Raw genomic sequence first — 24,677 nt, forward strand, 5'->3', positions numbered from 1 at the left:
TCACAGTGTTCAACACTGGGTCATTCTGGCCACTCTATTCTGATTGGAGCTCGTGGAGAAAAATGAGCAAGTTGAGAACTTGAGAGTTGTAGTTGGAGCTCAGATACTCTTCAGGTTTCCTGTTTCCATGGGGTTTCTGTTTGAATATGCATTTAATGAATGGAAGCATGACATCACCAGAGGGAAGGGTGTCCAGTACACAATCCAGTATTAGTTTCACTTTTGAGCAGGGCACACACACACAGTTATGTTACTGATGTCTCCAAGTTTGCTATCTATGTATAGATGATCTCATGTTCCTATGCTAAATAAATGAACCCACAGGGGATCCGTTTGCTTGCCACCTCTTAATTTGAGCATCATCTCTGCACTGTGTCTCTTATAAGTGATTGATACCGTTATATTATTATACCAGCACATGATGCTCAGAAGTGATCAGCCAGCCGGGCAGCAAAAGTAAGCACAAGATGTTGAATAACCGTGGATCATGCTACATGGCATGAGATGACCCTTGACATTCTGGTCAGACTGCAACAAAGCCATACCAGTGGAGAATGTAGAAATGGCAGCATGGTGAATGCATAGAAAGGTTTTGAAGATACAATGCAGAGATGGTGCTCAAATAAAGAGCTGGTAAGCAAACGGATCACTTGAGGTTAGAATGCAGCACATAGCCTGTTAATTCAGTGAGTGGGACAGCATGCCGAGAGGACCAACGCTGAGTTAGCTCAGTTGGCAAAGGCAAGTGACCAAGTTATGGGTCGGGTCTATAGCGATGGAGGGTTCAACAAAATAAAAGACAAAAGAAAGTGATCAGAAAAGGGCCATAGAAAGTTGCAATTAGAATGTGCAGAGCTTTGGAAAAGTGCACAAACGCAGCTACAGCGACACTCACCCCAGGTACTACAGTAAAGGAAGGTAAAAGGTATATTACCAGAAAGTCCACAAAAATTCCTAGTCAGAATTGGGGATGCGGCTATGGCATCCTTGTCAAATTCAAAATGGTTAGACAGCATACAGAGCTTTTGATTCTTGATTCAAGTGTGACTGAACCAGACAAGCAAGCGTAAAAATTTGCTTAGCAATTGGGAACAAAGGATGAACAACACATCAGGATTAACAGCATAAGAGCTAAAGGATCTCCAAAGGTTATGAGACTACATTGGAAGACCAGTTTTGAATCAGGTTAAACTTCTGTTTTCGTTGGCTAACGTTTATGCCATTTCAACCACCTACAGAATCCATATACCACTTCATCAGCAGATGCAGATAAATTAAAATGAAATGAAATCGCTTATTGTCACAAGTAGGCTTCAAATGAAGTTACTGTGAAAAGCCCCTAGTCGCCACATTTTGGCGCCTGTTCTGGGAGGCTGATACGGGAATTGAACCGTGCTGCTGGCCTGCCATGGTCTGCTTTCAAAGCCAGGGAGGAACGTTCTGTGATTTTTCAGATGCAGAGCTAGCAGACAGAATTTTTGAGTTGGTGATCGCATTTAGCATAACTTCCATGGAAGCCTTCCAGAGAGATCTGCTAGACAAGCCCAAAATGTTTCACACTGAGGATGGGCAAAGATATGAAGCAGATCTAAGAAGCTTACAAATAGTAACTACTAACTACAACCCCAATTATTGATGCACATACTAGAACCAGACTAAACCTAGCGAAACCTGTGGAAGGTATGATGTCCTCCATGCACCAAGGACATGCCAGTTTTCCATCAATTCTGCAAAACATGTGACAGGAAAGGCCATTGGCAGTGACAGAGCACCAGAGCAAAGGCCAATGGTGCTACAAAGAGCCGAGCACTGATCCAACCAGACCGAATACAACAGGTACCCTCAGGCAAGAAGAATGGCCATCCAGTGTTCTATCAGAAACATATACAGTGACAAACCAGAAAATTATGATGATGTGCACAATGGAGATGACGAGTGGTGGGGTTCACATCAACAATTACATGGAAACTCAGATGCTGTCACTCTGTTTGAAATGTTCGCCAAGAATCATATTATCTGCCCTAAGAAAGTTGGAAATGACTACTTTTTGCCATGATTGAGAGCGTGGCAAGTGCAAACGTACTACTGCTGCAGATTCCAAAAGGCATGTAACCACAGACATGGAAGGCCATGGTGAAATCTACTACTGTGAAACTTTCAGTAGACAACAGTTCAGTTATTCCATATGCAGGATCCATATTCCTGGAGTGCAAGTACGATTAGTCGTCTTAGGTGTCACAGATGTTCTACATTGTGGAGACTAAAAGCCCAGCTACTGTAGGTCTACCGGCATGCCATGACCTCACACTAGTATCAATCCGTGGAATTAGTCGAACATCACAAGGCAGATTAACTTCAGAAACTACTCCTACAACTCAGTTCAATACCTTTCGTAGAAATATCCAGAATATATTGACAAAATTGGCAGTTTCAGTGTTAAGCTTGCATAACATTGCAAGCCCAACAACTGATCCGGCACATTTAGCACCATGCACATGCTAGCAGCTGCAAGAAGAAACAGCAAAAGATTCCACTCTGTAGAAACTATGGAAAGCCATCTCTGAAGGAAGGTCTGATACAATTCAGCATGACCACAAACACTTGAGACAATTTGGGCCTTTTGAATTGAGCTAGGCATCTTCTGGAGAGTCATTTTTAAAGGCAATAGGTCATTATACCAGAGTCTTTGCAACTTGATATTTTCCACAACTTCATCATTCACACATGGGTACAGATTAGGCAAGAAGACTCGCAAGAGACATCTATTAGCCAGATATGAACCAGACATTGAAATTCTGGTCAAGAGGTTTGAGGCATGACAAGAGCATCTGCCAAGTCAGCACAAAGAATCATTGATTCCACATGAAATTCTACCGATCTTTGGCCCAAAATTGCATCCAACCTCTTTCATTTTCATCACACTGACTTCATCATCATTTGTTTCTGTACCAAGCACCCATTATTTACCACATAATACGTTTGTTACAATGGCACTCTCCCTACATGCTATTTTCAGCTTCTTTGGGAATGTAGAGAAATCGATAATGGTCCTCAATTTATTGGTAAGCTATTTCAGGAATGAGTGAGGATGGACTATCCATCACACTACTTCATCTCCTTATTACCCTCGATCTAATGGCCTAGCTGTGGCCAGGAGAGGCAAAGCCAGAAAAATAGCGGACTGAATTTCGACCACAGACTCGAGCTCTGAAGCCTGCCACGGTTCAACTGGAGATAAAATGGCAACGGCAGCCTTTTCTCCAGCCACTCCACCAACGGATGAAGCGCTCAGCAAAATTTTGGCGATTAAACTCGAAAATATCGACAATGCTTGATTTTGGATCTTAAAAGATCAATCGAGGAGCCTTGGCCCCAATTTGTTCAACTATCGAAGCACAAGGAGCCACAATCAAGGACATGGAGACTGTGTTGTCTGACAGGATCACCTCCATGGAGTCTGACTTTGCCGCTGTGATCAAGGATAACAGGACAGTAACATCCAAGCTGGATGACCAGGAGAACAGATCCAGAAGGCAGAATGTTTGGGTTGTGGGGTTACTGGAGGGGATCGAAGGTCGCACTCCTCTTCAGTATTTCTCAGACATTCTACAAAATGTTGGTTGAAAACGTACTTCTATTCCCCCCAGAATTAGACCGCGCCCAACTTTCACTTCAACCCAAGCCTCACTCTGACGATCCTCCTCATGCTGTAATTGCAAGGTTTCACAGCTTTCAGAAGAAGGAGTTGATGCTTCGATGGGCAAGGGAGCTATTGGATATTACATGGGAAGGCCACCCCTTCAGATTATACCGGGACGTAAGTGCTGGCCTAGCCAAGAAAAGGGCCGACTTTAACAAAGTGAAATCTTCCCTGTACAAAAAATGGAGTCAACTTCGGGATGATTTATCCAGCCCGCCTTCGTGTATCATTCTGTAAAAAGGACTATTTTTTTTGTCTTGCCGCGAGATGCAGACTCCTTACTCCTGAAGCATAATTTGTGCTCCGTTAATCTGATCTATGGTTCATTGTATGGGAACTTTTCAAATCTGTTGTTTGGGTCTATCCTTAATGACGTGAGTTGTATATGATGAATTTCTACAGTTCGCTCCTTACAATAAACCTATTTTATTTATTTTTTGTTATTACTATTTGGTGGACTTTGGTCGCCCCAATGGCGCTCTAAATTCAATAAGTTTTCAATCCTCAGTTGGGAGTCTCTGTGCTGACAAGGTGTGTTAATTAATGGGAGTGATATTAAAGGGTTTTCTGCAGCTCATAATAGTTTTTAAAATGAGCTTAGAGAGTGTGCGCTGAGTTGTGTTCTGTTATCTGTACGTTTTAGGTTATTGTTTGCCACCGTTCCATTTGCTTTTGGGTGTGGTTATGCTCGACTGTGATGGATTGGGGAGGATGGGTTTTAGTTTTAGTTTGCTGATGGTGTCTGCTGGTCTCTCTTTATCGAGTCACCTGACTTGGCTCAGTGGCCACCTTGCCTTGATCTTCTTGCTTTTTTCTTCTCAGAGCCCCTTGTTTAACATCCCTCCTTGGCAATGGCTGAGTTTGGTTTGCGGGATGGCGGGCGACCTCCAATCTAACTGATAAACTGGAATGTTTGGTGTTTGAATGGCTCTGTAAAATGATCAAGATCATTTGCGCACCTGAAGAGCCTAAATTCTGACTTTCTTTTGTAAGAAACCCATTTACGCGTTAATGATCAGACCAGGCTACGCAAAAGATGGCTGGGCAAGTTTTTCATTCTAGTTTTAATAGTAGGGCCAGTGACACGGAGACTAAATCAACAAAAGAGTCCAATTCTCCTCATCCTAGAGTGTGGCTGACCCAAATGGTCGATATAGAATTGTATGTGGCTCCCTTTTGAACACACCAGTAGTTCTGGTCAACATTTATGCCCTTAATTGGGCTGATAATTTAATCAGTTCTTGGTTGTCTTCCCGCCTCAACTTCGACACATACCATCTTGTTTTAGAAGGCAACCTGCACTGTGTTCTGGACCCAAAATTGGATCGATCAAAACCCAAAACTTTTTTCTCCCAATGGAGGTGGCCAGTGCTTTGTCTTCCTTCATGGCTCGGATGGGAGGGGTAATCCCCTGGTGTTCTTTGCATCCAATGACAGGGATTTCTCCTTTTTCTCTCCTGTTCGCCATGTGTACTCTCACATCGATTTTTTTCATTCTGGAGAGGGCACTCCTTCCATCAGGGATGGCGGCAAAGTTCTCAGCAATTGTAATCTCTGATGACACCCCATATTTTGTTGATCTGTCCCTCGAGTCTAGCCCCACCCAACGTCCACCCTGGAGGTTGGAAACTACTTTGCTGGCTGATAAGAAATTTTGGGAGCACCTGTCCATCTCTATTGATGACCACATTAAATTAAATAGATCTGACTCCATCTCCCATTTCAAGTTTTGGGAGTCTCTTAATGCGGTCCTTAGGGAGGGGGGGGGGGGGGGGGGGGGGGGGAATTATTTCTCATAGCGCACATGTCCTAAGGATGAAGAAATTAGAAGAACAGAGGCTGGTGGACTCCATTTCAGAGGTAGATCACCAGTACTTGATCCCTGACTGGAATTATATGCAAGCAGAAAAATGTTTTAGCTTGAGCTATTGACCACCAATAAGGACGTACGTCTGTTACAGTTCTCCAGAGGTACTTCCTAGGAATATTGGGAAAAGGCCAGTCGTCTTTTAGCACACCAACTTAAATGCCAATCTGTCTCCTGTGAGATCCGCCAGATACTCAACCTGGGCCAAGACCTTGTTTCCGCCCCTCTCAGTCAATGCGACTTTTACATCTACTACTGTGACCTGTATAAATCCGAGCCTCTAACAGACAAGTAAATTAAATCTAGGTAAGAGTGAATGTTTTTGGTCAACCTCCCTAGTAGATGAGCCTTTTAGACACATCACCCGTTTGCCTCTCCTGTACAGGTTTCCGTTACTTTGGGGTCAGGGTGGCCCACGATTGCACCTCACTCTACAAATTCAATTATTCCAGCCTGATCAACAAAATGTTAGAATGGACCTACAGAGATGCAACAACCTCCCTTTACCTTTGGCTGGCAAGATTCAAACAATAAAAATGAACATTTTATTTTTCTTCGATGCCTCCCCATTTTCCTGCCCAAAACCTTTTTTATCACGGTTAATAAATTGATATCCATCTATACCTGGGCGGGCAAGAATCCCAGAATCCTATTCCAGAGGGAAAGACAGATGGGGATTGGCCCTCCCAAACTTATTATTTTATTATTTGGCCACCAATATCCAAAACACCTTCAATCAGCAATCCCGATTCAACCTAGGGCCAAACGGAGGCTCACTCTTGCGCTATATCCACTCTCCTTGCCATAGGTAGTGCGCCATTCCCCTTTTCTCCCATTAGCGTTTCCTCGAACTAGTGGTGGTTTCTTCTCTTAGAACCTGGAAACAGTTCCGACAACATTTTAAACTCCTGTCCTTTCTTTCACTGGTTCCTATCTGTAACAACCACCTTTTCTTACATTCAGGGCTGGACTCAACCTTTAACTTGTAGAAATTGGAGAGATTTGAGCACATTGGTAACCTGCTCATCGAGGAGAGGTTTGCCAGCTTTCAAAAATTGGCAGACTAATTTCAGCTACTGAACTTTGTCGCGACTTTCAAGTTTGCGATTTCACCCATTCATTTTCCCTTCCTTTCCTCTGGCTCCACCTTCCATCTTACTGAAGAGGATTCTTTCCTCGGCAGAGCCGGGAAGAGGTCTACCTCAGACATATATGGCCACATTCTCACATCCGATCCCTCCCTACTGAACGGGGTGAGGGTGAAATGGGAGAGTGAATTGAGCCCGACACTCACAAGTGAGGTTTGGAGAGAGGCCCTATACATGTTCAGCTCCATGTCTTCATGTGCCCGGTTGAGCCTAGTTCAGTTCTAAGTGCCACATAAGGCATACTTAACCAAGACAAGGATGAGCGTGTTTTTCCTGAATGCCTAGAACAGATGTGATGACTGTTTGCTTGCCCCTGCAGATCACACACACATATGGTTTTGATCCTGCCCAGACTCGCCAGCTTCTGGGATTCCTTTTGTAACACAATGTCTAATATTCTTTGATTAGCTTTGCAGCCATGCCCACAGGTGGCCATATTTGGGGTTTCAAACTCCCAACAATTCACTCTGGGTCAGAGGTGGACGTTATCACCTTTTCCTCATTGATAGCCTAGAGATGGATACTGCTCGGTTAGAGGTCTCCTGCTCCACGTCGTGCCTCTGGCTGACTAGGGACTCAATGTCCTTTTTGCATTTGGAGAAAATTGAATTTAGCATCAGGAGTTCTGTTGGGAGATTGTGCCTGAGATGATAATTGTTTGTCTCCTCTTTCAAAGACCGAGACACTGTCAGCGGTTGGGGAGTTTGAGTGTAGAGTTTAAGTTATTTGCTTTTTCTTTGTATTGTTTGTATTATTGGGAACATTTTCTTTTTCTTCTTCTATTTGCAATAATTCTTGTTCTATACTGTATCTGTTTTGCATTGTGCTTGTTCCGCTATTTTATTTGTAAAAAAAAATTAAATAAAAATACATTAAAAACAATAAGTTCTACAATTCCATTAGCAGCAGAGCTCATACTGGCAGACAGGTGCACACATTCACCCATTCTACTCAGAAACAAGAGAGCAACTTTTAAAACTGCAAGAGAAGATGACCAATGTGCACAGTAAAAAGATAAAAGCAAATTACTGTGGATGCTGGAATCTGAAACAAAAGCAGAAATACTGGACAATCTCAGGTCTGACAGCATCTGTGGAGAGAGAAGGAAGCTAACATTTTGAGTCTGGATCAATCTTTGTCAAAGCTGGGGTAGAAGCGTTAGTTCCCTTCTTTTTCCACAGATTCCGTGAGATTGTCCAGTATGTTCTGTTTTTGTTGCACAATAAAAAAGGAGATATAGAATTGCTATGCTTTGAGTTGGGACAAGTTTGCATCCAAGGTCTCACAGAATATAAGTGGCAAGTAGCTGAGGTGACAACGAATGGTTCAGAACCAAAGTCCTTTGAAGTAATTGCACACAAAAGCACAATGGCAAGAACATAAAAGGACAAATCAGATCCATTCCAACTTCTTAACCACCATACTGCCCTATTGAAAAAAGGGCAAGTTTCCAAATGCAACCAAGTATAACAGCCAAGAACGATAACTTCACAGATCACTGTGAGCAATTAAAGAAGCCTCCAGACAAAGTTATCATTCCAAGATTTTGATGTACAAGAAGATTACCCCTACGCTTTAGAGGCTTGTGGTGAATGTGATTCACACCGGATTATAATCTGTATATACATGTGTCCATATTGTAAGTGCAGTTGCACTACCTGTCCTCCAGGGGGAGTAGCTCTGGGAATGCTCGAGTTGTACAGGGCTTCTCCCTTGGCTCTGCCCAGGACTCCTCCCCCGGGAGCTGCTGTATAAAGATCAGTGCCACATGGTCAGCCGGCCAGTTCACCGAAAGTTCAATGGCTAACCGGCTGGCTCTGTTATGAGTATATTAAAACCGCTATTCTAATCCTACAAGCATGTGTCCGTAGAATTGTTGGTTCCAACAATTTAATATACTCAGGAAACAGTCGAAGAAATTATGGAAGCAGCCCTCAAGCCCGGACGCCTAGAACTCGGCCCAGAGGATGCAGAGGCTAAGGAAATTTTTTCCCACTGGCTGAGATGTTTTAAAGCCTACCTGGCAGAAGCCAGCACCGCCGGAACAACGGAAGAACAAATACTCAGCCTACTGCACGCGAGGGTAAGCCACAGAATATCCACACAGCTGAATCCGGCTGGTTCTTCACCGCAGCGCTGGCAATATTGGACAAAATGTACATTAGGCCCATTAACGAGGTTTATGCACGCCATGTGTTTACGACCCGCCATCAGCGGCCTACAGAAACGCTAGCCGAGTTTGTGAGGGAATTGAACGACCTTTCCAATGACTGTAATTATCAAGCCGTTACCGCGGCTGAACATAGGGAGCTTGCTGTGCGGGACGTTTTCGTGGCGGGCCTTAGGTCGAACTATGTGCGCCAAAGACTGCTAGAAAAGATGGCCCAGGACTTAGACACTACTGTGGAGGCTGCTACCACTATGGAAGTTTCCTTCCGCAGCCTCACCTCGTTTCCCGCGGACCCCGCGACCTCATCGTGGACCCCCGACCTCATCGTGGACCCCCGACCAACAGTCCCCCCAAGCCTGTGCCGCACGGCCCCCCAGCTACCACGCTGCCAAAGCCAGTTACTCTGCTGCCCCAGCCAGTTACTCTGCTGCCCCAGCCAGCTAATCGGCTGCTCCAGCCTGCCATTTCTGTGGCCAAAGCCAGCACACGCGGCAGCACTGCCCGGCCCGTAACACGACCTGCAGCAGCTGCGGGCGAAAAGGACACTTTGCCAGAGTGTGTCTGGCGAAGAAAGCCCCAGCCTCTAACCCTCCCATGGCTCAAAGCACTCGTTCCCTGAATTCACAGGCCTGCAGGCCCCGAAATGCTGCAGCCTGTATGCCGACTCCGCCCCCACCCGACATGTGCGACTCATGGGGGCGGCCATCTTGGCAATCCTCCTCCATGCGGCCGGCCATGTGCGACTCATGAGGGCAGCCATCTTGGCAATCCTCCTCCATGCGGCCGGCCATGTGCGACTCATGGGGGCGGCCATCTTGGGATCCACCCCCTTCAAACTGTGAAACTCACCTCGACGACTACGAACTCAGAAGGCAGTCATCACGGGGCCACTCCAGCACAGCTGATCGAGCCGCCGACTACCCGCAACTCAGCGCAGTCACCCTGGATCAATCCCGCCCCAAGCACCTACGAAGTTCGATGGCGGAGGTCCAGATTAACGGGTACAGCACGCCATGCCTCTTTGACTCCGGGAGCACCGAGAGCTGGTAAGACGCTGTTCACTTTCTATTTTTCCGGTGAGCCAAACTATCGCCCTCGCTTTGGGCTCCCACTCAGTCCAAATCCAAGGATGCACCGTTGGTACGCTCACAATTCGAGGCGCTAGTTATTCTAAATTTAAACTTTATGTCCTGCCCGACCTCTGCGCGCCACTCTTATTAGGCCTGGATTTCCAGTGCAACCTCTAGAGCCTCACCCTCAGCTTCGGTGGGCCCCTGCCCCCACTCACTATCTGCAGCCTAACCATGCTGCGCATCTCCCCCCCTCCGCACTTTGCCAATCTCACTCCAGATTGCAAGCCAGTAGCTACTCGCAGCAGGCGATACAGCCTACAGGATAGGGTCTTTATCCGATCGGAGGTCCGACGGCTGCTCAGTGAGGGGATCATAGAGGCCGGTAATAGTCCCTGGAGAGCTCAGGTGGTGGTCGTCAAGACCGGGAAAAATTTTGCATGGTCGTCGACTATAGCCAGACCATACATCGCTTTACGCTCCTAGACGCGTATCCCCTCCCCAAAATTGCAGACATGGTTAATCAGATCGCCCAATATCGGCTATTTTCCACGGTGGATCTGAAGTCTGCATACTACCAGCTCCCAATCCGCCCAGAGGACCGCCACTACATGGCATTCGGGGCCAATGGCCGCCTCTTCCATTTCCTCCGGGTCCCTTTCGGCATCACTAACGGGGTTTTGGTGTTCCAACGAGCAATGGACCGAATGGTAGACCAGTACAGGCTGCGGGCCACGTTTCCGTATCGGGACAATGTTACCATCTGCGGCTATGACCAGCAGGACCACGACGCCAACCTCAACCGTTTTCTCCAAACGGCACAGAAATTAAATCTCACTTATAACAAGGAGAAATGCATTTTCCGCACAAACAGACTGGTCATCCTCGGCTACGTCATGGAGAACGGAGTCCTGGGCCCAGACCCGGACCGCATGTCACCAGGGACTGCCCGATCTGTGCAGAGTGCAAACCGCACTTCTATAGACCAGACAGGGCCCACCTGGTCAAGGCTTCTAGGCCCTTTGAACGCCTTGCGATCGATTTCAAAGGGCCACTCCCCTCCACTAACAAGAACATTTATTTCCTCAACATCATCGATGAGTTCTCCCGATTCCCTTTTGCCATTCCATGCCCAGATATGACCTCCCACACAGTCATTAGGGCCCTGCATAGTGTCCTCACCCTGTTCGGTTTCCCCAGCTACATGCCCAGCGACCGGGGTTCGTCCTTTATGAGCGACGAGCTGCGTCAGTGCCTGCTCGATAAGGGCGTCGCCTCGAGCAGGACTACCAGTTACAACCCCAGGGGGAACGGGCAGGTGGAGAGGGAGAACGCGACGGTCTGGAAGACCGTCCTACTGACCCTCCGGTCTAGAAAACTCCAAGTCTCCCAATGGCAAGAAGTCCTCCCAGACGCACTCCACGCAATCAGATCCCTCCTCTGTACAACTACAAATCAAACCCCTCACGAGCGACTCTTCATTTTCTCTAGGGGCACTACCACGGGAGTCTCATTTCCGGCGTGGCTGAGGACTCCAGGCCCGGTCCTCCTGAGGAAGCATGTCAGGGGGCACAAAACTGACCCCCTTGTTGAAAAGGTGCGCCTCCTCCATTCCAACCCCCAGTATGCATTCGTGGAGTTCCCGGACGGTCGCAAGGACACAGTATCCCTTCGGGACCTGGCACCCGCTGGATCCAGCCCCCCCCCCACCCCTGCTGAGGAACCCCTTACCCCGTTCCCTATGCTGCCGCCCCCTCGCGCCCCCGATTCCGCAAGCTCACCCCACCGGTTCCACGCACCAGAACCAGCCCGTCCCCAGTCTCCGGTCGAGCCAGAGGTGTATAAAGTTCGGACGAGACTCGCCCCGGAGTCTGCCGTCGTACCCCAGCTCTCAACACCCACCCAGCCACCGCAAGAGGCTGCAACCCCGGTGCTCCGCAGATCGAAAAGAACAATTCATCCACCGGACAGACTAACTCTGTGAGCCACCACTCCCGCTGGACTCGATTTTTTTCACAGGGGGTGAATGTGGTGAATGTGATTCACACCGGATTATAATCTGTATATACATGTGTCTATATTGTAAGTGCAGTTGCACTACCTGTCCTCCAGGGGTAGTAGCTCTGGGAATGCTCGAGTTGTACGGGCTTCTCCCTTGGCTCTGCCCAGGACTCCTCCCCTGGGAGCTGCTGTATAAAGATCAGTGCCACATGGTCAGCCGGCCAGTTCACCGAAAGTTCAATGGCTAATAGGCTGGCTCTGTTGTGAGTATATTAAAACCGCTATTCTAATCCTACAAGCACGTGTCCGTAGAATTGTTGGTTCCAACAAGGCTCAAATTCATCAGTTCCATACACCAATGTAATGGTAGCTAAACAAGAACATGTAAATAGTTCTACTCTTTTGGAAGGGAAAAATATCTTTTAAAAAGGAGATATTTTACCCTGTCTTTACAAGATAACAGCATTATATCACTAGAATGGAAGTGTGTCATGATATCCAGTTTTAGTTATACTTATGCTTTTGAGCAGAGCACACCCACACATCTCCAAACTATATATAAATGTTATCATGTGTGTATTCTAAATAATGAACCCACAATATGTTTACCCAATTTCCTAGGAGTGATTGGTGTCGTTATATCATTATAACAACACGGCAGCTTTCTCCTCGTTGTGGGAAGGGCATAGATAGAGGATAACCCTCCCTTATGTCTGACTTTCTCCATAGAGTTGGGAATTGGCTTGTCCTGAAAGTGAGTGGGAATGAGTTTGTGTGTGGTTCTTGTAAAATCTTGTGCAGATATCTGAGGCTCCTTTATACCAGGTCGAATGGGAAAAGTAGCAATTTAATGATATGGACATTGGTTATGTTCAAGAAAGTGGCTCCACTGCGACGAGTGAAAGCAATTAGACAAAGAATGAAATGCTGCTGTTTGAGTATAGCACCAGCAGGCAAGGGTGGAACTGGAATGAAAAGGGGACATAATGCATCATCCCTTCCTCATTAACGGAGAAGCATATGGGCTGTGGTCTGCAGTGTTTAAAATATTTGAGGGTGAGGGCAAGTGCCTTGATAAAGGCACAGAAGCACAGTGGTTAGCACTTGCTTCACAGTGCCAGGGTCCCAGGTTCGATTCCCAGCTTGGGTCTCTGTGTGTGCGGAGTCTGCACGTTCTCCCCATGTCTGTATGAGATTCCTCCGGGTGCTCCGATTTCCTCCCACAAGTTCCAAAAGACGTGCTGTTAGCTGATATGGGCATTCTGTATTCTCCCTCAGTGTAGCGACGGGGGGATTTTCACAGTAACTTCATTGCAGTGTTAATGTAAGCATACCTGTGACAATAATAAAAAAAAGATTAATACACAGAAACACAGTCAGCCAATTGGATTGCTTGCAACACTGAAACAGCAGTGTCCTGGAATGATTGTCTGGGCTTGTTATTTTCAGCCATACGCTCCAGGCTTGCTGCAGACTCTGCCTGAGCAGATCCTGTCCTTCGTGACAAGAAAATCTGCCTGGCTATCCTCACCTGTTCAACAAGAGCCTCCATTTCTGAGTCACTAATTCAAGGGCTCTCATTCGAGGCATTGAAGCCCAAATCTCTCAAATGCTACAAAGATTTCCAGTGAGTAAGATGCCACCTCACTTTAATTGCTGCATGTATTTTTAAAATTGATGTTTAAGCTTGCTGGAGATTTCTTCCTCCAAACTAGCTGGCCACAGTCATCCTTGCAAATGCTTGAGCAGTCTGCCAATGAAATTTAAATGAGGCCCAACCATTAAAATTGCTCTGGCCTCAACCTGATGACATCAGATGGCCCAATTCTCCCACTCACCACATACCAAAACTGGCCAAAGTCAAAGTTTGTTGTGATGCATCAGATGAACATCATGGGGCCCCCATGTTTTGTCTTCTGTCTTCTCTGCCAAATTGCTGTAGTTGGCATGTATCACCATGTGGGCCTTACTTCTGCTATGTTCAGTAAAACTAGGCCCGTCTTTGCCAATTATCTTTCAGGCCCAAAATGGAAACCGATGTGTTGGAACTTCTGTTCTAGAAAGTCCCCATACCAGCTCACCACCATCCCCTCTTATGATAATAATTTTATCGGATGGACAATAACTGTGCCACCAATCATCCTGGAAACATTGGTGCAAGGCTGTGACCCAGCTGCGTTTGTAGCTAATTTGATGGACTCCCATTTAACTTACTGTGAGAGACTGGTGGATATGGGAGTCAGCATCTTGGTAGATTCATATTTAAGCCAAATTTTCCAGCTGTATCTTGAATATTATGAAAAATATTGTCTGTATATTACTTGCAAAATGTAGTTATTATCTGTAATTCCTCAAGGAAAATTGGCTGTTTACTCTGCCACTTGAAAGCAATTTTAAAAAATCAGAGAAGCACATTTATGTTTCAGCAGGGATTTATCCAAACATTTCATGAAGTCTAAGCAAAGAAAAAGCTACTACCTTCCAATGCCACTGAGTACGAACTCAAGGGTCATTCGTAATAAGTCGACAAAAGCATTAAATGATTAATTTTGGAATATTATCCCACAGAAGGTTTTGAAACCTATGGAAGCATGTGGAAACAATCTGTCGTTGTCATGTTGACTATGGATTTTCCTACTTGCAAGGAGTAATTAAGTAGTCCATATTAATACCCATATGCAATTAGCTAGTTTCATTCTTGAAACAGTTGCCTATGTTTAGTCGCTTGTCAAATGAAAGCAGAGAGCTGTTTGTGCTTTTTGAGTACAGCACCAGCAGGCGAGGGTGGAACTAGAATAAAAAGGGGAGGTGATGCATTATCCCTTTCTCAATAACGGAGAAGCATATGGGCTATGGTAGGTAGTGTTTGATATATTTAAGGGTGAGGGCAGGTGTTGTGGTAAAGGGTAATGCACAGATATAGAGTCAGGCCATTAAAGTGCTTGCGACACTGGAACACCAGTGTCCTGGAGGTGATGGTCCTGGCTTGGTATTTTCAGCCAGACTTGCTGGAGACTCTGCCTGGGCAGATTCTGTCCTTTGTGATAAGAAAATTTGCCTGGCTGCCCTTACCTGTTCAACAAGAGCCTCCATTTCAGAAGCACTAAATCAAGGTGCTGTCTCCGAGACATTGAAGCCCAAATCTCCCAAAGGGGTTCATATTTGCTGTGGCTTGGAAACAAGTTTTATATCTCTTATGGCTTCGTTCATAGGAAATCACAGATCATAGTCTGATATGTTTACGTTACTGGAGGTTTGTCCAGATTGTAGTCGTGTATCTATAATAATTCTGTTTAGCTGCTTGCCGTCAGTCTTCAGCTACCCATTCTGCTCTTCATGTATTGTCATTACTGATCATCTTGAGCTGATGCTCATTAGCGGAAATGAATATGGTGGGGACAGGTGCTGGGTGTTAAATGGTTGAAGTAGAATCGAGGATTTGAGAAAATATACAATAAAGAGAAGTTCAGAAAACACAAAGCATCGCAACCTGAGATGATGTAGCTGTAAAAAAAAAACCAGGAGATGGCAAGGGAAAGGAAGGAAATGTTTGAAAATGACAGAAAATGACAACAGTGAAGAAGGGATTTGATATATAAAAAAGGTAAGTGTTGGAGAAATTAACTGCAGGAAACAGCATGGCACCCTGTGGAAATGGGAATGAGATGAAGTTTGTTTTCAACGTGATAAATTGTCCCAAAAGTCAAGGCACCCAGTCTCCTCCAATTGCAGCAAAACTTTGGTAGATCTAACTTTAAGCTTCAATCCCAGTCAGGCTCCCAGACTCTTCCAAGTGGTTTAATAGTAACGAGAGGGGGGCTTTAGCTCTGATGTATGAACGCCAAAGTGGGGAGACGAATATTAGCTGGAGAATCATGTGCAATTGTATCTCTTTCCATTCATGCACCAGTGTCCCCAAGGATCTATCCTTGCTCTTACTTTATTTTTCATTCATATGCTGCCCAACTGACCTCATCCAAAAGCACAGCTTAAATTTCCATAGATAAACTGATGACATATAATCACCTCCAGAAAATCCCTCCCTGACCACTGTCTCCAAATTGTCAGATTGCTTGTCCTACATCCAATATTAGAGAAGCAGAATTTTTTCCCAACGAAATAATGGGAAAACCATAGCTGTTGTTTGAAAATCTCCGGTCACTGCGATTCACGTTTCCCGTCGGCAACGTAGCCCCGCATTCGGGCTGGTTACAATGAGACAACCCATTGACAAGCGATGGGAAGATAGAGTCCCGCCGCCAGGGAACACCGTCTGCTGAGAAATACACGGCAGGGTGACCGGAGAATCCAGCCCATGGTCGTAAGGTTTCCCCACGACAAACTCTATTCACTTCGAGCCACATTTCAAACCCTCTGTGGTGATACAACCACTGTATATATGTGTGCTTGCAGTAGGGGGATGTATAGCCGTACCCGTAATACAGATTTCACCGGTAAGCCCCTACCGGCTAGCTCCGCCCACAGCGAGCTTGTGTATAAATATGCGCTAGCTTCACTGAGGTACTATTCTACAGCCGCCGCCGGAGGAATAGCATCTCACAGCAATAAAGCCTCTCTTGTACTTCACTCGAGTCTTTGTGTACAATTGTTAGCGCCACACCCTCCATCCAGCAGCTGGCTGAGGCAGACCATTTGTAACCTTGATGATGGTTAATGTCGAGATTAAGTTCCAAACATATTTTTTGCTTCATTGTCAAATCTGTCTACTTCCACCTCTGTAATATCACTCCATTTCCACCCCAGTTTAATTGAAACATTAATTCATTTTAAAGTGATCTATTGTTCTTAAAAATCATTAAACTAAATGAATGAATGCATCTGTTAGAAAACCGAAGAACATTCTTTGGTATATCTAGGCTAATGTTTAATGTTATTTCAATTTCCTTGTTTTGAAAATTACTGTTATTAATTAATATTTTCTTATGCAGGAAGTGATGCAGCTGGAGAAACACCTGGGAGGGAAACTCTTAGATGAGCCCAAGATTCTTCACTTTAAAGACAGCTATCATAACTTACGACTTTCTATACATGATATCCAAAAATCTCTCTGGACAAGTAAGCTGCTGGACAGCTATCAGGTAAAGCCAGTTTGGAATGGTCAATTGTTACAATCCCTGTAGGAACCAATAACCTTTTTAATGAATGATTTCCCATGAAGCCAGCAAAAAGAAACCCGATAGACATTTATAAAAAACATTTAATGTAACGAATCAACTAAGTAGGCATAATTCAAACATCAATTATCGCGACGGATATTTCAAATAAAAATGGTAAATTTCACTTTTGAACAATTAATACGACAAGTAAAAAAAGGCTTCATTTGTTACAAACACTCACATTATTACCTTTTGCACAAATGTGGGATTATGTTCAATCTCGCAGACTTTCCAAATCAGCCTCCACCATATAGGATCTCATGCTTCCCGCTCTATCATTTTGGCCCTTGAGTCACATTCACCAGCAGCTGGGTTGCATTCGATGCCCTAGACCTGGTCGACATTGATAAGGCGAACGTCTATGAACCCTCTCTCCCTCAGTTCATGATAGTCTTGATGGCACAGAATTCCCTTTCCACCCGTTTCAATGGTCGAGTGGGCTCTGGCAACACAGAAACAGCAGCAATCGATCTTATCTAATCCACAATCCCTTGCCCGTCCTGTCTTCAACCCTCTGCTTCTTCCAACTGGATACACACAATACTGTCCCTGCTCTGTTCCCAGAGGCCTACTTAAACCCCAGGATCTGGTTGAAGTCCGCCAGACAGAAAACTGTTCCACTCAGCAAGAACCATGCTGTTTTCTCTTTGCACAAAGACTCAGTCTGCTCTGAGCTGCCAAACAGAAAGCTCAGGCTGACCCAAACCACTGCAAAAATTAGCTTATTATTTACTCTTTGCTTCCAAGTTGTTTATCCCCAGGGCAACCTCAGGTCACATGGACATTTTCTGAAATATTGTTATTGGGCATCACAACTGAACAGATTAACAGAAATTAGCCAAGGGACAAATAAAAAAGGGCTGCACCGCCCAAAAATAACAAAAGAGAAACGGAAATTTAAAAACAGCAAAGCAACGTGTGCAAAGAAGGATTGATAAAACATTCCAACCCCTGCAGTGCTCACCGAGCACGGAAGGCCTTGAGTGTGCCTGTGGACATTCTTGAAACTTAGTGGTGTCATAATCAGAAAACCAATTAACCCTCTTTCAGACTATTCCCAGCCTATTTGGTCTTAAAAGGGCATTGTCCACCAAAAAATACCAGCTTTTCTTAGCACTCAACACAATATACAATAATCAGTACATAACAAACATATTAAATTGTTCCAAATGAAGACAGTTTTGTCTTCCGAAAACAGATACTGGGAATACCATCCCCTTAAACGTTGATAAGGTTTCACACAAGAGGCTGTTAGGAAAATGGGAATCAGTGAAATTAGAGGCAATCTCTTGAGTGCAACTGGTAGGACAGAGAGGAGAAACATGACAAGATGTTACTAGTGGTGTTGTCCAGAGACTTGTAATGGGGCCTCAGTGTTTCACTATATTTATGAATGGCATGGTTGAAGGAATTGAGAGCTGTATATCCACGTTTACTGATGACCCTGAGTTAGGTGCACAGTAAATTGTGTGGATGTGAGCAGATAATTCAAAAAGTGACATTGATAGATTAAGTAAATGGGCACTATGTATATCGACTTTGGAGAAGTGTGGTCATCCATTTTGGAACTAGAACAGGTAGATTAGAATCATAGAAGTTACAGTGCAGAAGGAGGCCATTCGGCCCATCGTGTCTGCACTGGCTCTGGGAAAGAGCACCCTCCGTAAGTCCACACCTCCACCCTACCCCCGTAACCCCATCTAACCTTTTTGGACAACTAATGGAAATTTAGCATGGCCAATCCACCAAGGAGAGAAAATCAATGGAGATATTAGTGGAGTATAAAAAAGTGCAGGGTGGAGTTTAAGAAAATAATTAGGAGAGCAAAGAGGGATTATAAGAAAGCACTGGCTGGTAAAAGTAGGGAAAATCCCAAGATATTCTATAAGTATATCAATGGGAAGTGGATAACCAGGAAAAGATTAGGATCTGTAATAGATCAGCAAGGAAATCTGTGGGTGGAGCCAGAGGACATTGATAGGGTATTGAACGAATACTTCATATCTATCTTCACCCAAGAGAATGAGAAGGTCGATATGGAACACAGGGAAAGATTGTGAGATTCTTGAGATTGGAATACTTTCTAAATGTTGAGAAGCTGGGAACTTTGAAAGAGATTTGGGAGTCCACAAACAAAAATCACCAAAAACTAGTAGAGAGTTACAAAAATGGAGGAGGGGAAAACTGGGTTAGAGCAGAAGAAGAACAGACCAGGAGAGTCAAAGTGTGAATGGGGGGCATAAAGGGTGGACTGGATTTCATGGGCCCCAAGGTCCGTGCCTTCATCCTGGCTAATATGTCGAAGTAACCCCGTCCACAATCCTGAAAGCTGCCTCACATCAATTTAACACTGAGCAGCATTACTTGCTTTAATAAGAGATTTCCGGCCCTGACTCAGGAGGAAGTCACACTTTACTGAGCTGCCAACCAATCAGATTTGCCAGTGACTCAATAATCCCAGCATCACCACCAGGAACCACTGTTCGGAGTATAAGCAGTACCCAATTCTGAGGCGCCATGACTGACAAGCAAGTCTAGGGTTAGGTGTTGATGTAATGGGGTTGAGTGAGGACAAGGGGGCTCAGCGAAGATGAGGGGTTTCAGCAGGGGTGGGGTTGTATGGCAGCCAGGTTGAAGAGGCCAGAAGGGAAAATGTTGGATTCCCTGGTGAAAGGTTTGTCGAATGGGCTAAGAGGACTGGCTAAGGAGGTCCCCACAGATCAGGGTCAGTATGTTGCCACATGATAGTAATTGAGTCCCATTGTACTTAATGGGACATAAAACATTTACCTCACAGCACGGTAGCATTGTGGATACCACAAATGCTTCACAGCGCCAGGGTCCCAGGTTCGATCTTCCCGGCTTGGGTCACTGTCTGTGTGGAGTCTGCACGTTCTCCCTGTGTGTGCGTGGGTTTCCTCCGGGTGCTCCGGTTTCCTCCCACAGTCCAAAGATGTGCAGGTTAGGTGGATTGGCCACGCTAAATTGCCCCTTAGTGTTAGGTGGGGTTTCTGGGTTATGGGGATAGGGTGGAGGAAGGGCTTGGGTAGGGTGATCTTTCCAAGAGCCAGTGCAGACTCGATGGGCCGAATGGCCTCCTTCTGCACTGTAAATTCTATGAAATCTATGAAAATCATCTATAGGCACAGTACAATTGCATTTTTGACGATGAATTGTTTAAAAATAATAATGTTTAACTAATGGAAGGGAGGGGTGGGCAGTAAAATGCTATGTCACCAAGGTGTATCTGAAGCCTGTTTTGTTCAGTCACTTAAAATTCGGAGGTACCAAAAGCCGCTCGCCGAGGTCCCCAAGGTAAAGGGATTGAATCCCAAAGCCTCAGATACTGCGGGAATCTGCACGCTAGAGTGAGGCTTACTGCTTTGCTCTAATATGCGGATTGGCTTAAAAAGTGGTCCCACCCTCTTGCAACGTCTCGCGAGATTGTGCTGAATTTTGCGAGGTGTTGCGAGCTGAATAGATCCCAGGAGTGGGGTCTCCCGGCTTTCACCGGACACGCTGAGCCGCGGCGAGATGCTTTTTCAGCGCAGCATGACTGGAGGATCGTGCCTTTTTACTGGGATTAAGGGGAAAAAGCTGTCATTGTTTGACATATGTGAATTGCACCTCATGCTAGTTTAAAAGGAGAACAAAGAAAATTACAGCACAAGAACAGGCCCTTCGGCCCTCCCAGCCTGCGCCAATCCAGATCCTTTATCTAAACCTGTCGCCTATTTTCCAAGGATCTACTTCCCTCTGTTCCCCGCCCATTCATATATCTGTCTAGATGCATCTTAAATTATGTTATTGTGCCCGCCTCTACCACCGCCACTGGCAGGGAAACTGCCGCAAAATGGCCACCGATTCCCCGTTTTGCTGGGACCCAGCAGGACGACAGTGTAGAGCACCTGACTCCAGACGCCGATACGCCCCGGAGAATTGCCGGGGCCATGGCCACGCATACGCACGGCGCAGGCCTGCAGTGGCCGCACCATGCTTCATAGAACATACAGTACAGAAGGAGGCCATTTGGCCCATCAAGTCTGCACCGACCCACTTAAGCCCTTACTCCAACCCTATTCCTGTAACCCAATAGCCCCTCCTAACCTTTTCGGACACTATGGGCAATTTAGCACGGCCAATCCACGTAACCTGCACGCCTTTGGACTGTGGGAGGAAACCGAGCACCGGAGGAAACCCATGCAGACACGGGGAAAGCGTGCAGACTCCGCACAATGACCCAGCGGTGAATCGAACCTGAGACCCTGGCTCTGTGAAGCCACAGTGCAAACCACTATGCTACCATGCTGCCCAGGTACACAGCCCACGGACCCGACCCACGAAATAAACCTCGCCTTCGACCAGCTCGAGCACCCCAGACCACCCCCCCCCCCCCCCACCATGTCCCCAGCCCCCAATAATATCCCCCCTGCCCGCGGATTGGCCCTTCCCCGACTGTGGCAATGCTGCACTAAGTCTGCAGCTGCCGTGTCGAGTTCCCGACGGATGAGATTATGAGAGACCCACGCCATCGGGAACTCAGCCGGTCGAGAGCAGAACATCGGGGGTGGGCCTCAGGCAATGCCTTGAAGCCGCCGATATGTGGCGCAGCGTACTGGAGGGGCAGAGCATCGCGAGAGGGCCGCCACCCCTGATTTGGTCGAAAACTTGGATTCTCCGCCCATTTGCCAAACGCAATTTCGGTGTCGGTGACCGGTGAATCCAGCCCAATACTGAAGCACTTGCAACCATTCTCAGCTCAAAGTCCTGGATGGGTGAACCATCTCAGCCTCCTCCTGAGATCCCCAGCATTACATGTGTCAGGCTTCAACCAATTCAATTCACTCCAAGTGATATCAAGCAACGGCTGAATGCACTAGATACATATTGCAAAGGCTTTGTGCCTTGACAACATTCCGCAATAGAACTCAACATTTGCGGGCAGGATTTACCAGCTGTTCATGCCACGGGAAGTTCAGGTCCCATGCCAGGGCACGGGTTTCCTGGTGATGATGGGTACTGTCACCAGGAAAACCCGTTCACAATGGCGGGATTGGTAGATCTAGCTGGTGGGCCGCCGCCACCACCGAAAACATGCGGCGGGTGGTTGGTAAATCCCGCCCAGTGCTCCAGAACCTGCCATACCCCTAGCCAAGCTGTTTTAGTACAGTTACAACACTGGCAACTACCCAGCAGAGTGGAAAATTGCCTGGCTATGTCTGTCCAGAAAACGTATTGTAAATCTAATCCAGCCAATACTACACCATCAGTTGACAACTCGATCATTAGCAAAGTGATGGAAGGTAGCAACGTGAAGGAAGGTATCGTTAGCCATGATATCAAGCGACACTTACTCAGCAATAACCGGTTCACTGATGGTCAGTTTGGGTTCTGCCAGGGCCACTCAGCTTCTGACCTGACGAGAGTCTTAGTCCATACATGGACAAAAGAGCTGAACTCAAGAGGTGAAGTATGAGTGACTGCCCTTGACGTCAAGGCAGGCTTTGGTGATTGTGGCACCAAGAAGCTTTAGAAAACCTGAAGTTAATGGGACTCTGGAGAAAAGCTCTCCACTGGTTAGTCATAGTTAGCACAAAAGGAAGGTGGTTCTGGTTGTCAAGGGGAGACAGTGGTGTAGTGGTATTGTCACTGGACTAGTGATCCTGGGAGCCCAGGTTCCAATCCCACTACAGCAAATGGTGTAATATGAATAGAAATCTGGAATTAAAAGTCTAATGATGACCATGAAATCACTGTCGATTGTGGTTAAAAAAAATCACCTGATTCCCTTTAGGGAAGGAAACCTGCCGTCCTTACATGGCCTGGATTACATGTGACTCCAGACCAATATGATTGATTCAACGGCAATTAGGGATAAGCAATAAATGCTGGCCCATCCAGCAATGCCCACATCCCATGAAAGAATGTCAAAAATTCATCTCAGCCATGGGACGCTGCTACAGGTGTTTCTCAGGCCTAGTGCCAACCAATTTCAGCTGCTTAATCAATTACCTTAACTCTGTCATTAAGTTTGTCATGTAAGGATGTTCATGGATGATTGCACAACATCCTCAGATTCTGAAGCAGTCCATGTCCATTTGCAGCAAGAGCTGCACAATATTCAGGCTTGGGCTGATAAAATGGCATGTAGCATTCATGCCACACATGTACCATCATGAGAGAATTTTCTCTTGGAATTCAATGGCATTACCATTACTCAATCCCCAACTGTCAATATCCTGGGTAACCTTTGACTAGAATCTGAACTGGACCAGCCATGCAAATCCTGTGGCTACAAGAGTAAGTCAAAGGCTGTGAATTCTGTGTTGAGTAAATTACCTCTTAGCCCAGGGCAGCAAGGTTGTGCAGTGGTTAGCACTGCTGCCTCTCGCCGCCAAGGTCCCACATTTGATCCCGACCTTGGGTCACTGTCCGTGTGGAGTTTGCACATTCTCCTCGTGTCAGCGTGGGTTTCACCCCCACAAACCCAAATGGATTGGCCATAATAAATTGCCCCTTAATTGGGAAGAATTAGCTACTCTAAATTTATTTTTTTTAAAAGAAGTAAAGGAAAATTACCTCTTGACCCAGAAGCCAGTGCATCATCTACAAGGCTCAGGTCAGGAGTGTGATAGATTACTGTCCACTTGCGTGTGTGAGTACAGCTCCAATAACATTCAAGAAACTTGACACCATCCAGAACAAAGCAGCCCTCTTGATTAACAGCCCATCTATCACCTTCAACATTCTCACCATCCACCACTAATGAATGTGGCAGAAGTGCCATCCAGAAGATGCATTGCAGTAACTAAACAAGGTGCCTTCAAAAGCACCTGCCAAACCCACAACCTCCATCACCTTAAAGGAAAAGTGCAGCAGATATATGGGTACATCCCACATCCCACAAGTTCGCCTCCAACCCACACACCATCCTGATTTGGAACTATGTCACCCATCCTTCACTGTGACTGGGTCAAAATCCTTGAACTCCATCCCTAACAGCATTGCAACAGGAATAAAAAGGATGGAGCATTGCTGGCTGGGTTAGCATTTATTGCCCATACCCAAATGCCCTTGAAAAGGTGTGATGAGCTGCCTTCTTGAACTGCTTAAATCCGTACACTGGAGGTCCTGCTAAGTAGGATGTCCCAAGATTTTGACACAGCGAGGATGAAGAAATGGCAATATATTTCCACATCAGAACGGTTTGTATCTTGATGGGAAACTTGGAGGACACGCTGTCCTTATGCGTCTGCTACCCTAGTCCTTCTAGGTAATAGACATTACGAGTTTGGAAAGTGCTGTTGAAGAACCCTTGGAGAAGTGCTGCAGTGCACCTTGGGGATGGTACACAATACTGTCACCAGTGCTAACAGTGGAGGGAGTGATGTTGAAGGTGGTGGAATGGAGTGCCAATCAAGTCGACTGATTTGTCTTGGATGCTGTTTGTCGTCTTCTTGAGTGCTGTTACCGTTCCGCACGCATCCAGGTGAAAGGAGGGCTTTCAAAAGGACAACATAAGTGCGGAAGAAGTGACTGTAAAA

The 24,677-nt window shown here is 46.0% G+C and overlaps 1 protein-coding gene across 1 annotated transcript in view; it reads left to right on the forward strand.

Annotated features, from left to right (window-relative positions):
- Positions 1-24,677, forward strand: part of unc5a (unc-5 netrin receptor A) — a 717,175-nt gene that overhangs the window by 654,752 nt on the left and 37,746 nt on the right. The window contains exon 13 of the mRNA XM_038795643.1: positions 16,906-17,055. Within this exon, the coding sequence (XP_038651571.1) occupies positions 16,906-17,055 (150 nt within the window). The remainder of the gene's footprint in view (positions 1-16,905; positions 17,056-24,677) is intronic.

The sequence above is a fragment of the Scyliorhinus canicula genome, chromosome 4, assembly GCF_902713615.1.
Source record: "Scyliorhinus canicula chromosome 4, sScyCan1.1, whole genome shotgun sequence".
Lineage (NCBI taxonomy): Eukaryota > Metazoa > Chordata > Chondrichthyes > Carcharhiniformes > Scyliorhinidae > Scyliorhinus > Scyliorhinus canicula.